Source organism: Pholcus phalangioides, unplaced genomic scaffold, assembly GCF_987345545.1.
Source record: "Pholcus phalangioides strain wild (caught in Gottingen) unplaced genomic scaffold, Ppha-v1.0 ptg000011l_1, whole genome shotgun sequence".
NCBI classification, from domain to species: domain Eukaryota; kingdom Metazoa; phylum Arthropoda; class Arachnida; order Araneae; family Pholcidae; genus Pholcus; species Pholcus phalangioides.
Window position 1 is genome coordinate 40,369,078 of NW_028301604.1, and position 12,524 is coordinate 40,381,601.

General features: G+C 39.9%; 1 protein-coding gene across 5 annotated transcripts in view; it reads left to right on the plus strand.

Annotated features, from left to right (window-relative positions):
• sev (receptor protein-tyrosine kinase sevenless) overlaps nucleotides 1-12,524 on the plus strand; it is a 1,896,734-nt gene that overhangs the window by 1,451,333 nt on the left and 432,877 nt on the right. For all 5 annotated transcript variants that reach the window (XM_089239534.1, XM_089239532.1, XM_089239533.1 and 2 more), the window contains one exon: nucleotides 6,997-7,229. In XM_089239534.1, the coding sequence (XP_089095660.1) occupies nucleotides 6,997-7,229 (233 nt within the window). The remainder of the gene's footprint in view (nucleotides 1-6,996; nucleotides 7,230-12,524) is intronic.

The following is a 12,524-nucleotide window of genomic DNA, read 5'->3' on the forward strand; positions in this document are numbered from 1 at the left end:
AAAAGATGGTCTTTTGATATTCAACGTTCAGTGGGTATGTATAAATTGGAATAAGTTATGTTTTCATCTTTTTCTTATAACTCGGCCTTACATTCAGAGCCGCAACTAGGGCAGAGCAGGCGGAATTTGGTCCTGGGGGGGGGGGCAAATTTCACCCTTTCACCTCTCCTTCAATCAACATTACAAGCAGGGCTGCAACTAGATGCTTGGTCACCTGGGGCAAGTGCGCATTTTGGCGCCCCCTTGCAATGTTGAAGGAGAGGTTTGGGAATAAAATTTGCGCCCCCTCTGGTCCAGCGCCCGGGGCACGAGATCCACCTGCTCTCCCCTAGTTGCGACCCTGATTACAAGGGGACGCCAGAATATGTACTTGCTTGGCTTACCAAGCATCTGCTTGCGGCCCTGCCCATATTGTTGAACATAGAACAGGGCCTGATTTCCGCATGGGGAAGTGAAGCATTTGCCCTGGGACAGGACCGCAAATAGATTCTTGGTCAGTCGGAGCAAGCAAGTATTTTCCGCGCCCCCTTGTAATGTCAAAAGAAAGGTTAGAGGATAAAATTTAGCCCCGGATCTGGAGCACTAGACCCGCCCGTTCCCTTCCGGGTTACGGACCTGCCCGGGAGCTCCAACATTTAAACATGCGTTCACTGATTAACAAAACGTCTTTGATCCAAGTCACGGATCCCCCCCCCCCCCCCCCGATGCCTGATTTGGGCCTCGACATGGATGTTCAAACTCTTCGGTTTGCGGGCCATATGGCAATGAAAACAGGGATAAAATTAATTTCAAAATGTTTAATAGATGCTTGAATAATTTTTGCATAGTTACTACTGCACCACAATCATTAGTGCATTATATAATATAATTCGATTTCGCATACGTGTCACCCAGACGTGTACTTTTTAGCTGCGGGCCACAAACTGATACAATTATCGTGTTGTAATCACTGGGAAAACCCTGGGAAATGAGTTTGGGTAGTGACACACATCTCAAGAATCCCTGGCTGCTGGTGAATTTGAGCGGCCTATCTAGGAAACCCATGGATGGGACCTTTGGCGGACCCCTTTATGGCGGTTTATGGCGTAAAAAATAAGCGTGTAAATTTAAGTTTATGGCGTGAAAAATAAAAAATGATAATCGCCCCGGGCCCCAGGGCTGGAGCCCTGTCAGCCTCCCCCTTGTGGGGCCTATGAGGAAACCCCGGCGAATCAATTTTGGAAGAACCCCTGCCTTAGAGTATTATCGGATAGCAAGGGGCTATGTGACCTGAGGGAGAAAACAGTTGCGATAGTGTACCGTGGCACAATAGCAGTCCCGTTACTATTCTGGAACCAAACTACCTGCAGCGACTCACTGAAATATTCTGGGTATTAAATTACAATATTATTTAATGTAGCAACATTCACGTGCGCAAAGGGGGGATGTAATACCCCCTCCTAGAGCCAAAATTATAGTGTTATTTTTCAGGAAAAAACGTACCCTTCCAGGCCTGTCATTTGGGGAGGGGGTCCGGGGGAATCTTGCTCCCTTCCCCGGCTTTAAAAAATGCACTAGAAGCGATATATGAATATACATACATTGAGTATATGTTCTTTGTCCCCCCCCCTTAGAAAATATTGAAATGACGGGCCTCCAAACCCCATCAGAAAAAAAATGAAACCTCGACCTCAGCCCTTGGGAAAATCCTGCGTACGCCTATGTGTAGTAATAAGACCTTTTTCAATAAAAGTATTAGCAGAATATCAGAATATTTGCGGTACAAATAGCAATGCCATCTCAAGATGATGTGGCTCACCATTCGGGAATCACAGCCCCGCCACTGTCTTCAATATAATCCCTAACGTATCTCGCGGCACTGCCGTACTCGGAGGGAAGAGCAGAGTCGTCCTAAGAGCATCTTGGGGCTCCCGGACAAATTGATTTTTTTAAGACCTCCCTACCTAACTAGAAATGATTACACAGTGTCGCAACTAGATCATTGGTCAGTCGGGGCAAGCACGCATTTTAGTGCCTCCTTTTAATATTGAAGGAGAGGTTAAAGGTTGAAATTTGCACCCCTTCTGGTTCATCGCCCAAGGCACCAGACATGACTGCTCTCCCCTAGTTGCGGCCCCGTAATTGCTTACCAATTTGCATGCTTAATCTCGAACGATATCTCATTATCATGAGGGCCACCTCTGCGTGAGACCCCCGGGCCGTGTCCGGGTGGGCCCATGCGTTAAGACTACACTAGGAAAAAGCGCGATTACTTTTTTTTAATGCAGTTAAAAGACGAACGAGAACCCCTTCCTCTTGTTATTGCCCCCTTACCCACGGTTCCGTGGCATCCTGTTTGGGAATCAATTCCACTACATTATAACTATTTAACAAGTTCAGGTGTGGGTGAGTTCAAAATAATAATAAACACAAATACTGCTATTTTACCAAGAATTTTTTTGGCGACTGTGCAATGACGTCAGCGGTCGCCACTTCCAACAAATATTCTAATAATTAATCACATAAATGTTTTTGTAGTTATTGTACTTCTTGTCGTTCCAGCGTGATGTCGAAATCTACATGCGTTTTTCGCGATTTTCACTCTCTCAATGTTGTTTGCGACACCATGTTCCATTGTAATTTTTGTTCCTTTTGATATCCACTCTGAGTTTGTCGGTTCATTATAAAAACACCCTTTATACATAGACTAGCTGTTACACACAGTTTCGCTTGCGTGCATTTGGTAATCTGAAAATTGCTTCGCGATGACTCATTGACATAACATTTGAATCCCTCATGACCCCCTTACGTGTCGAATGTTAGAAAACCACTGCTTAATGAGTCTTTGTCATCAAATAAGACTACTAAATAAATTTCCTAGATATTGCTTACGCTATTTCGGTTCGGCATGATTTCTATTTATAAATTTCGAAATCCTTTATGACTCCTTAGAGGTCTAATTTTAGAAAACCCCTTAGTGAGTTTTTACGTCATGACAAAACTACTAACCAAATTTGATAAATGGTGGTTTCTACTCGGCATGATTTAAAAGAGGTCGAGTGGTTATAGTGACGGACTCGCGATGCGAGGATCCGGGTTCGAACCCCACAGTGGTCGTCGGCTGAAGTTGGGTTTTCTGTGGTTCCCAACTTCAAGGCGCAAATGCGAGCCGATCTCCCCGTTAAAAAGTCTCGCCACAGAGATCAACAGTCCTACAACGATAAATCATTCAATCATAACACTTCACTCATAGTTTAAAAAAACTGGTGGCAGATGGCAGCAGTACACATAACAAGCATTACAGAGAAACAAAAAAAAACTTCACGTCAGGTTTCACTACACGTACACGCACATTCCCGCATGTACCGATTCGTTGGGGGATCCGCGGGGTAGTGGGGGTGTGGGCGGGGTGCAATTGTGGTGTAGCAGTAGTAGGTAGGCCCTCCAAAAAATGGCTCGGGGATCCATGATGTTCTTAAGTCAGCCACCTTGTTGGGCAATTTGCCTGTTGTGGCGTTGTATTTGTATAAGTAAAACACATTCGAACCCATTTATGATCCCCCCTAGGCGTCGTATTTTGGAAAACGACTATTTAGTGAGTCTTTACGTCATGAAATGAAACTACTGACCAAATTCCATATAATTCTCCAGCAGTTTCGGCTCGGCATGATTTCTCTGTATAGTTTAAACTGTAATTCATTAATTTTTAATTTTATTTTGAAAAAAAAAAACGAATCAACCCGATTCACACGAAGTTTGATTTTCAAAATTGAATGAAATTTTTTTAAAAATCATGTTTGAAAAATGGACTTCAGGGGTCATGAAACCCCTTAAATGAGTAAAGTATCTCCAACAATTTTAAGACGAGATGTTTGTTTCCATTTCCGATTCAGAAGTTTTAGAAGATTTACATGTTGCATCACAGCTTTCGATTGTAATTCTGCAACACAGCTTGAGTAACGCAACAAGCATAATGAATGAAATCGATCACAGTTACAAATTGTCACGATGACACCTAACAAGTTTTACGGCATCTCATTAATGTTATGAATGTGTGTATGAAACAGTAGGCCCCTACTCGAAACCATATTTAGAACAACAGACAGTAAAGACATGGCTTTCATTTCGAAAATTGAGAGCTGGGGGAAGGGGGATGTAAGCATGATTTTTCGGAAAAAAATTAAGAAACAAAATACACAACACACGTATAAGAGCAAAAAGACGGCAAAATTAGTAGTTCCTACTGCGGCGACATCCTGAAGTCCGCCTATGTGAAGTGGATCCCCGGGAGCAACTGCCCCCTTATAAACACACGCCTCCTTTCCTGACATGACAAGCACAGTTATTTTTAATTGGTCATTTGTTTTGGCGCAGTTTGACCTAATTGGCCCTTGCGACACAAAATAGATAATCCAATTAAATAAATACGCCCCAGAATAAACCTTCATCTGAAAAAAATGACCAAGTTCTGCGCGAATCATGCAGGCTGGAAAAAATTTCAAAGTAGTCCAAATCTTCCTTGACGAAAGGTAAAGTAAAAATTTATTGATATTTCAGCGCGACAAAAATCAATTGCAGTCAAAAAGGAAATGAAAAATCTTCATTGCACATGCAGAAATCGGTATGAAAATGTGTCTCGATGAATAATCGGTAGAAAATATCCGAAACTACTAATTTGAATATGCCAATTCATAAAACGCCTTAAATGTTATTATTTTACTGTTTTTACAAGTCGCCCTCGTCAAGACACCATTTTTGCAATCTTCGTTCAAGTTTTTTACACGTGACTGTTTCGATGAAGTTTTAAAATAACTCAAAAATATTGCCGTTTCATTGATCAACATGTAATCTGATTAAAACGACAGCATATAAAAAGGATCGCGTAGCAAACACAACGCACTGTGTGCACCTTCCCTCAGAAAATTAGACTTAATAGTGAAGGTAAAAAAATTGCACATTTTGGCAAAAAAGTGTTGGTTTGTCTAAAAAAAATTTCGAGTAGATCTCATTTGGCTAACACTTTAAAAATCTGGTGATAAATGTAGTGGATGAAACTAGTACGTAATTACACGTAACAACAAGGTTATACTATTACACTGCATTGAGAGTAAAAGCGTCAATCGTGAAAGATGGCCGAACTGGGCTTCTAATGGGATTGAATATTTCAGTTCATTTTTAAGAAGTGACAAAACCCGCTTCTGGCGGAGAAATGCACTCTGGTTCGTTGTTTGGCATATAACTGACCGTTAGAAAAATGACACGTCACAAAATTTTAAAAGCTTATAACTCACTTAATATTCGCCCGATCGAAAAACGGAAAACAGTTTTCTATATTAGTTTTTCACAATGGATCACGTGTAATTATTGGGCGGTCGATAGTTACCACCCCGTTTCTGAAGGGTGGCTATGCCTAATTGCATTAAAAATAGGGAACAATGGTTGGCATTTTTAATGCAATTAGGCATAGCCACCCTTCAGAAATGCCTACACTCTTCGAACCATGCATAGGGTTCCCCCTGATGAAGACCCACTGCATACGTTCTATTTCACTCTCATAAAATTCAATTGTTTTTCCTTTTTCTTTTAAAATAATTATTTTTTTTGTGTATATATATATATATACACACTCAGTGGCCAAAAAATCAGTAACACACCTCACTCAGACTTAGACTCATCTGTGCAGCACGTGTGCTGACGTAATAAACTGTATTTCAATCAATCAATAAATCAATCAAAGTTATTGTTTTGGCCGCTGACGTTTAACAATTGGTGGCAAAAAAAGAAGATATTACATAACACGAAATAATATATGAAACACAAAGTGGAATAACTAAAGGGAAAAGAAGAAAAAGTTATATGAACATGAAATGGGGTGGGGGGGGGGGTAAATAAGTCACAAAGTTTTTAATTTCATTGCAGGTACAATAAATTTATATGTACTAAAGGACGTATTTGTATTATATGTACTATAGTCGTTGAAATGTAAGCTATTTTCGAGGTTGAGAGGAGTAGAATCACCTTCGTATTGCAGTATATTTATCGTAGACTATACTGATGTGTCTCCAGAATTCATACTCTGCAAAAGTGCAACGTATGCGAGTTCGCTCGGATGAAATCTGGTGTCTCGCTCCCTCCAAAACTTGTACATCGCTCTGGAATCTCAACTGAATGAGGACTTTTCATATGTAGATCAAGGTTAAAATTTAAGTATTCCTCCAAATCTATATTTGTTTCTAGATTTTTATAGAGAGGGAAACGAACGGAATTAGTTGTTCGAGATATAACGTACTGAACATTTTGATCTTTCAGATTTACTATTATAAATGGTAGGTGGGATTTGGCAATTAGATAGCCAGAGACTACTGACCTGGTCTTCCCTTCCCCTATGGCTTTGTAATTTTTTTTAACACGCATTACTCTAGAAACTATCACTGAAAAAGCAGATTTCAAAAGTATTTAAAATATATTTCAGCAATATCAAAGATGGCTCGTTCCCAATGGGTCCAAATGTGCGGAATTCGAAGAGTCTACATGCTAATAATTCGTTTTTATATACATTATCTGTTGCTGATGCATAAAAAAAATATTTTTGTGATGATTGAAAAGTCACAGGTAGTTTTCATTACTGTTGAAACACTGGGTAACACCAACTAAAATGCTAATGCTTGTACATTTTCGTGTTTGCTAAATAGGAAGTAAAATTTTCTTGAACTTCTGGACAATGAGTTGTAGTCTTTCACGACTGGCATCTAATGAAAAGTGGGCTGTTTATATATATATATATATAGCCATGCTCTTCTGTCAATTTAAAAAGTCATGAGGTAATTTTAACCCCTGAAGATATTTGCCACAGCTGCAAATAAAGTCTCATAAATTAATTGAAAACCACAGCCGAAAAAACAGCCCCCTGAGTATTTTTTTTCTCCCATTCGATAATTTTTTTGAATATTTCTTTTTTACTTTTTATTTAATTTTTTCGTAAGTTCCACCGCCATTTTTCTTGTATATTTATTTCAGATCAGCGTTGTTTACAATTGTTACCATATAAAGAAACAGCAAAACTCTTAAGTAGATCTTCTTCTGTTATGAAACTTCACGTTCCACCGCCAAAGATAGATGATAACTGCATTGGAATATCCATCGCTACAGTAGTATACATTATCCAGTACACGCCGATGTTAGAAAAAAATAGAGAGACACCTTTTTTCTGTTCTGGCTCAAAAAACACTGATAACTACTGTGAAATTCAGGTAAGTGATGTTTTTATGAACATTTCTTGAAGAGGTAGGGGTATATTAAGTGTGGGAATATACCACTACCTGAATACCCCTTATACGAATGATAAATTAATCACCTGAAAATATAGAAGATCAAGTTGAAGAAGGGGTGAAAGCATCTCTTACTCATTCTACATTTGAAATAACCCATTAGAAATCCCATTGGCAGTGATAACTGTTTCAGGTGAAAAGACAGAACAGGTACCGTAATTTCACACAACTATAGTCCTAAGCCTAACTATGGTCCAAGCACCCATGCTCACTAAAACATCGGTAATCCATATTTTAGTGTTTAGCTGACAACATCTAGTGGGCTATTTAAACATTTAAGCAAAGAGAACATACCATAGTGTAATATGTACATGTGGTTAGAATGTCCTCTGTCCGATACTTTCCCTCGAATCAGCTGTTAGTTGGGGTTATGTTTTTCACGTTATCTTGTCAGGTGCAAACTTTGAAAAAAAAATTGAAATTTATTACACACACTAAAACATATTCAACATATCATAAATAGTACACACTAAAACATATTCAACATATCATAAATAGTACACACTAAAACATATTCAACATATCATAAATAGTACACACTAAAACATATTCAACATATCATAAATAGTACACACTAAAACATATTCAACATATCATAAATAGTACACACTAAAACATATTCAACATATCATAAATAGTACACACTAAAACATATTCAACATATCATAAATAGTACACACTAAAACATATTCAACATATCATAAATAGTACACACTAAAACAAAATACACATACACTGAAGAGCCAAAAAAACTGGTTCACCTGCCTAATACCGTGTAGGGCCCCCTCGAGCCCGCAGAAGTGCCGCTACACGACGTGGCATGGACTCGACTAATGTCTCAAGTAGTGCTGGAGGTAATTGACACCATGAATCCTGCAGGGCTGTCCATAAATCCGTAGGAGTAAGAGGGGGTGGAGATCTCTTCTGAACAGCACGTTGCAAGGCATCCCAGATATGTTCAATAATGTTCATGTCTGGGGATTTGTGTGGCCAGCGGAAGTGTCTAAAGTCAGAAGAGTGTTCCTGGAGCCACTTTGTAGCAATTCTGGACGTGTGGGGTGTCGCATTGTCCTGCTGAAATTGTCCAAGTCCGCCGGAATGCACAATGGACATGAATGGGTGCAGGTGATCAGACAGGATGCTTACGTACCTGTCAGAGTCGTATCTAGACGTATCAGGGGTCCCATATGACGCCAACTGCACACGCCCCATACAGAGCCTCCACCAGCTTGAACAGTCCCCTGTTGACATGTAGGGTCCATGGATTCATGAGGTTGTCTCCATACCCGTACGCGTCCATCAGCTCGAAGCAATTGGAACCGAGACTCGTCAGACCAGGCAACGTGTTTCCAATCCTCAACAGTCCAATGTCGGTGTTGTCGGGCCCAGGCGAGGCGTAAAGCTTTGTGTCGTGCAGTCATCAAGGGTACACGAGTGGGCCTTCGGCTCCGAAAGCCCATATCGTTGATGAATGGTTAAATATGGTCATTACCATGTATTCAAACACACACCTGTGTTTTTAAACTCAACAATATTTAATTCTTTAAAAAAGGGTGATTCAATAATGCGTGACTGAAACGCAGGGGAATTACATAAGACAACCTCCCACTGGAGCGTTGTGACATATACACTTTCACACATTTCTCCCCAGAGAGAGGAAGAGAGACATAATAATAATAAGAAATACACAAGAAAAGAAAAGCGAAAGTTGACATCAACGCCATCTGGTGTTGGGAGCAAGAGATAAAAAGTTAGGCGTTTCCATCCCGCCCGGCGTTGTAATGATAATTACAACCAATATCAATTCAACAAAATACAAAAGAAATTAAAAAAATGCTTGAAATGAAAACTTGTACACAAGACATATTGCAAAAGAAATTATGAAGAATCATGAACATATAACTGTGCAATGATTGAATAGCATAACATACGCATGTTCTTCTCATCCACAGTTCACGCATATAACTATAAGAGTAATAATAATACATTTGCAAGATAAATGCATCTTACTTGTGTAGGCATATCCTATCTTAGGCATCGAAAGGACTAAAAATATACATCTAAACACATCACTGCTATAATCAAACACGCGATGCAATTAATCCAAAATGAAAGCAGCATATGTAAAGTCAATTCAAATTAATATCCATTCTGAAAAGCTTAAAAAACATTAACATATGCAATGAAATTATGCAGCTAAAATGCACAAATGAAAACACTAAAATATATCCGATTAAATATGATAAACACAAACACTAGATAAAAAATTATATGAAGACTCAGTCACTTCATTTCTCTTGAAGCGGGAGCAAACAAATTTTTGCTATGGATCGTTTGATTAGTCCATTTTTAGTTCGTAAAGTCACAACGCGAACCTTGTAATCTGGACCTGGAATGATTTCTTCGACTCTTCCAAGTAACCAGTTACACGGCGGCACTTTATCCTCCTTGACAATCACCATGGCATCTGGTTACACATTAGATTTTGAGAAGTGCCACTTATTCCGTTTCTGGAGCGAACTTGGGTAGTCCATCTCTGCCAACGCTTCCAGATGGCCTGAACAAATCGTGTTGTGAGCTGCCATCAAGATAGTCGGTTATCACCAAGGTGGCACAGGCCAGGCTCAACAACGGTGTTAAGCGATCGTCAATTCAAAAAAGTGAGCTGGAGTTAGGATCTCAAAGTCATTGATGTCTGGCGATAAACAGGGGCGGTCTTACGGCAATGCGACCGGTGCAGTTGCACCAGGCGCGAAATGAGAAGGGGCGCCAAAACGCGTTAAATATACATTACTAGAAAAATATCTTTAAGGAACTTATTTAAAAAATAACTAAAATATACATGAAAAACGATCGACAGGAAAAAAAATTGGAGGTTTGTGTGTAAATACTATTACGGTTATTTTTCGAAAAGAAATGAATCGATTGGCACTGCACCTATATATGTACAGTACATAGTGATTTTGGTCAGATAAAAATACACGCTCTTTCTCTCTCTCTCTCGAGCTCTTTTCGTTTACCCCTGCAGGAGATTTTGGGGGCTGCGTTGTGGGGAGTATTACAAGAATTGAAGGTGTCTTCTGATGTGGGAAAGATTTTGAGACAGAGGCCTTTCATGCCTCTTTTTTCCCAACTTGTATTACTTTTATTAACCAGTCTCCCGACTCGCCAGACTTTCGTATTTCTTCAACCAGGAGCAGCTCGATGGACTGGGTGTGCTCTAGAAGGAAGTCTAATCCGAAGTGAACGGGCAAAAAAATTAGGAAAAATTATGTGTGCCCGCTGTAAGAGGGGCGCCAAGTCTGAGGTAGACAGGGCGAGAAAAGTTAGGAGAAACTATTTCTGCCCCCTCTAGTAGGAGCACCAAATCTGGCGTAAAAGGGTGAAAAAAATTACAGAAAAGGATTTCTGTTCGCTTTAGGAGGGGCGTCATATTCAAAGAGGAAACGCAAAATAATAATTAGGAAAACTTATTTGTGCCCTCTCTGTGTGTGTGGGAGGGGCGTTAAGTCCGAAGTAAAAGGGCGAAAATATTGGAAAATGATTTCTGCGCGCTCTAAAAGGAGCGCCAAGGTAAAAGTGCAAAAAAAAAAAAAAACTCGACATGTGATGTGTTATGACATAAAATATCGCTGTTTCTTTGAACGCATCGAAACGAAGCGATTGATACAAAAGTTTGTTTTTTTTAATTGGGGAAGTCAGGGGGGGCCCAAAAATAGGTCCCGCTCGGGTAGAGATTTTGTCTCGACCCGCCCGTGAGTGCAACATATGTGTGTGTGTCGAAAATTGTAACAAACCGTACATACACAACTGAACATCTTTTCGAAGTTTCATGGATCTTGTTCCAGATATCCGATGAGTAACAGTAAAGCCTCCCATGTTGGAAATTCAGTTTGATTCTTTTAAACAGCTTTGCAAACCATATTCCGCAATCCTACCCCCCCCCCCCCCACCAATTCTGTTTTTGAAACTAAGAAAAAAGTTTGAGGTGCAAAATATGCGTTGCTTTATTCCATTGATATCGTTGTTCCTAAGATATGCTTCACAGCATTGTTTTGCACGTTGGTAAGGTACTAGGTGTAAGAGCGATGATATGTCTCACCAAATAGATCTATTAATTAAATAGTGTGCCAGTTGATTAAAACATGCAATTTTTCCACGATGTTATACATTATTTGGGAATACGAATCATAGTGTGAACTTAATCTAGCTGCCTGTAACTGTAAGGTAAGCTTATATATTAATTACGATTTGAGGCACAGTGGAAAACATTTGGGAAACATATTGGATGCAAAACATATTGGAAAACATTTGAATTGGCACCGCGGAACAAGAAAAAAAGAAGTTCTGGAACTAAAAGTTTTTAGGAAATGGAAAGATAACATCTGAAGGAGAGAAATGCGAGATTTTCCAGGAGCAGATTGAGTCGTCTTTTGTTGCCAATAAAAGACGTAGGAAGAGCAGTTGGAAGTTACGATTAGCTGAGCAAATTCGAAATAATAGAACCATAGATCGAACTTCTTTTTCAGAACAGTTCTCTCTGTACAAGTCTCACAAACATCAATCGTCTCGGTAAGTTTGATAAATTTTGCAACATTTATCACTTTTACCGGTGATTATGCATAATCCTTTCACATCCTGTATGCACAAACGTGCGGGTGGCTTCTTTTCACTTTAGATATTATTTTTTTAACATCAGGGATGTTCAGCCCAAACTTCAAGAATTGTGCGTTATCGTTGAAATTAAAGCCGAAGTCCCTGAGGTTAAAAAAAAAAAAATCTACAGAGTGAAAGAAACAACCCCTTCCCAGTGCCGTCTTAATGCATGGTGCCCACCTGGGAGCTGCCCGGAAGCCTGAAGAAAGGAGGGGCCTCACGAAAATGAGATCTAGTTAAAATTTTCTAGAATTTACTAGGTAGGGCCTCAGAAAAAGGTGCATGGCCACTTGGCAGAGTGGCCATGCATATTATAAATATGCATGATGCTCTTAAGACGGCCCTGTCCCTTCCCAGGGCCGTAGCGTGCTTTTTCGGGAGCAGTCTTTTCTTCGAGTCTCCTTGAAATAGTTATGCTCAGAAAAAGGAGGAGTTACAAGCGCGTCCCCCTGCCATTCCGCTCGGGGCACCACCTAAGTTGCCTCAGAATAGTTACGGGCCTGCCCAAGTTGTAGGGCCTTGTGCTTTAGCTGGTGTTTGCTTGCCCTTTATGTTTCTTAG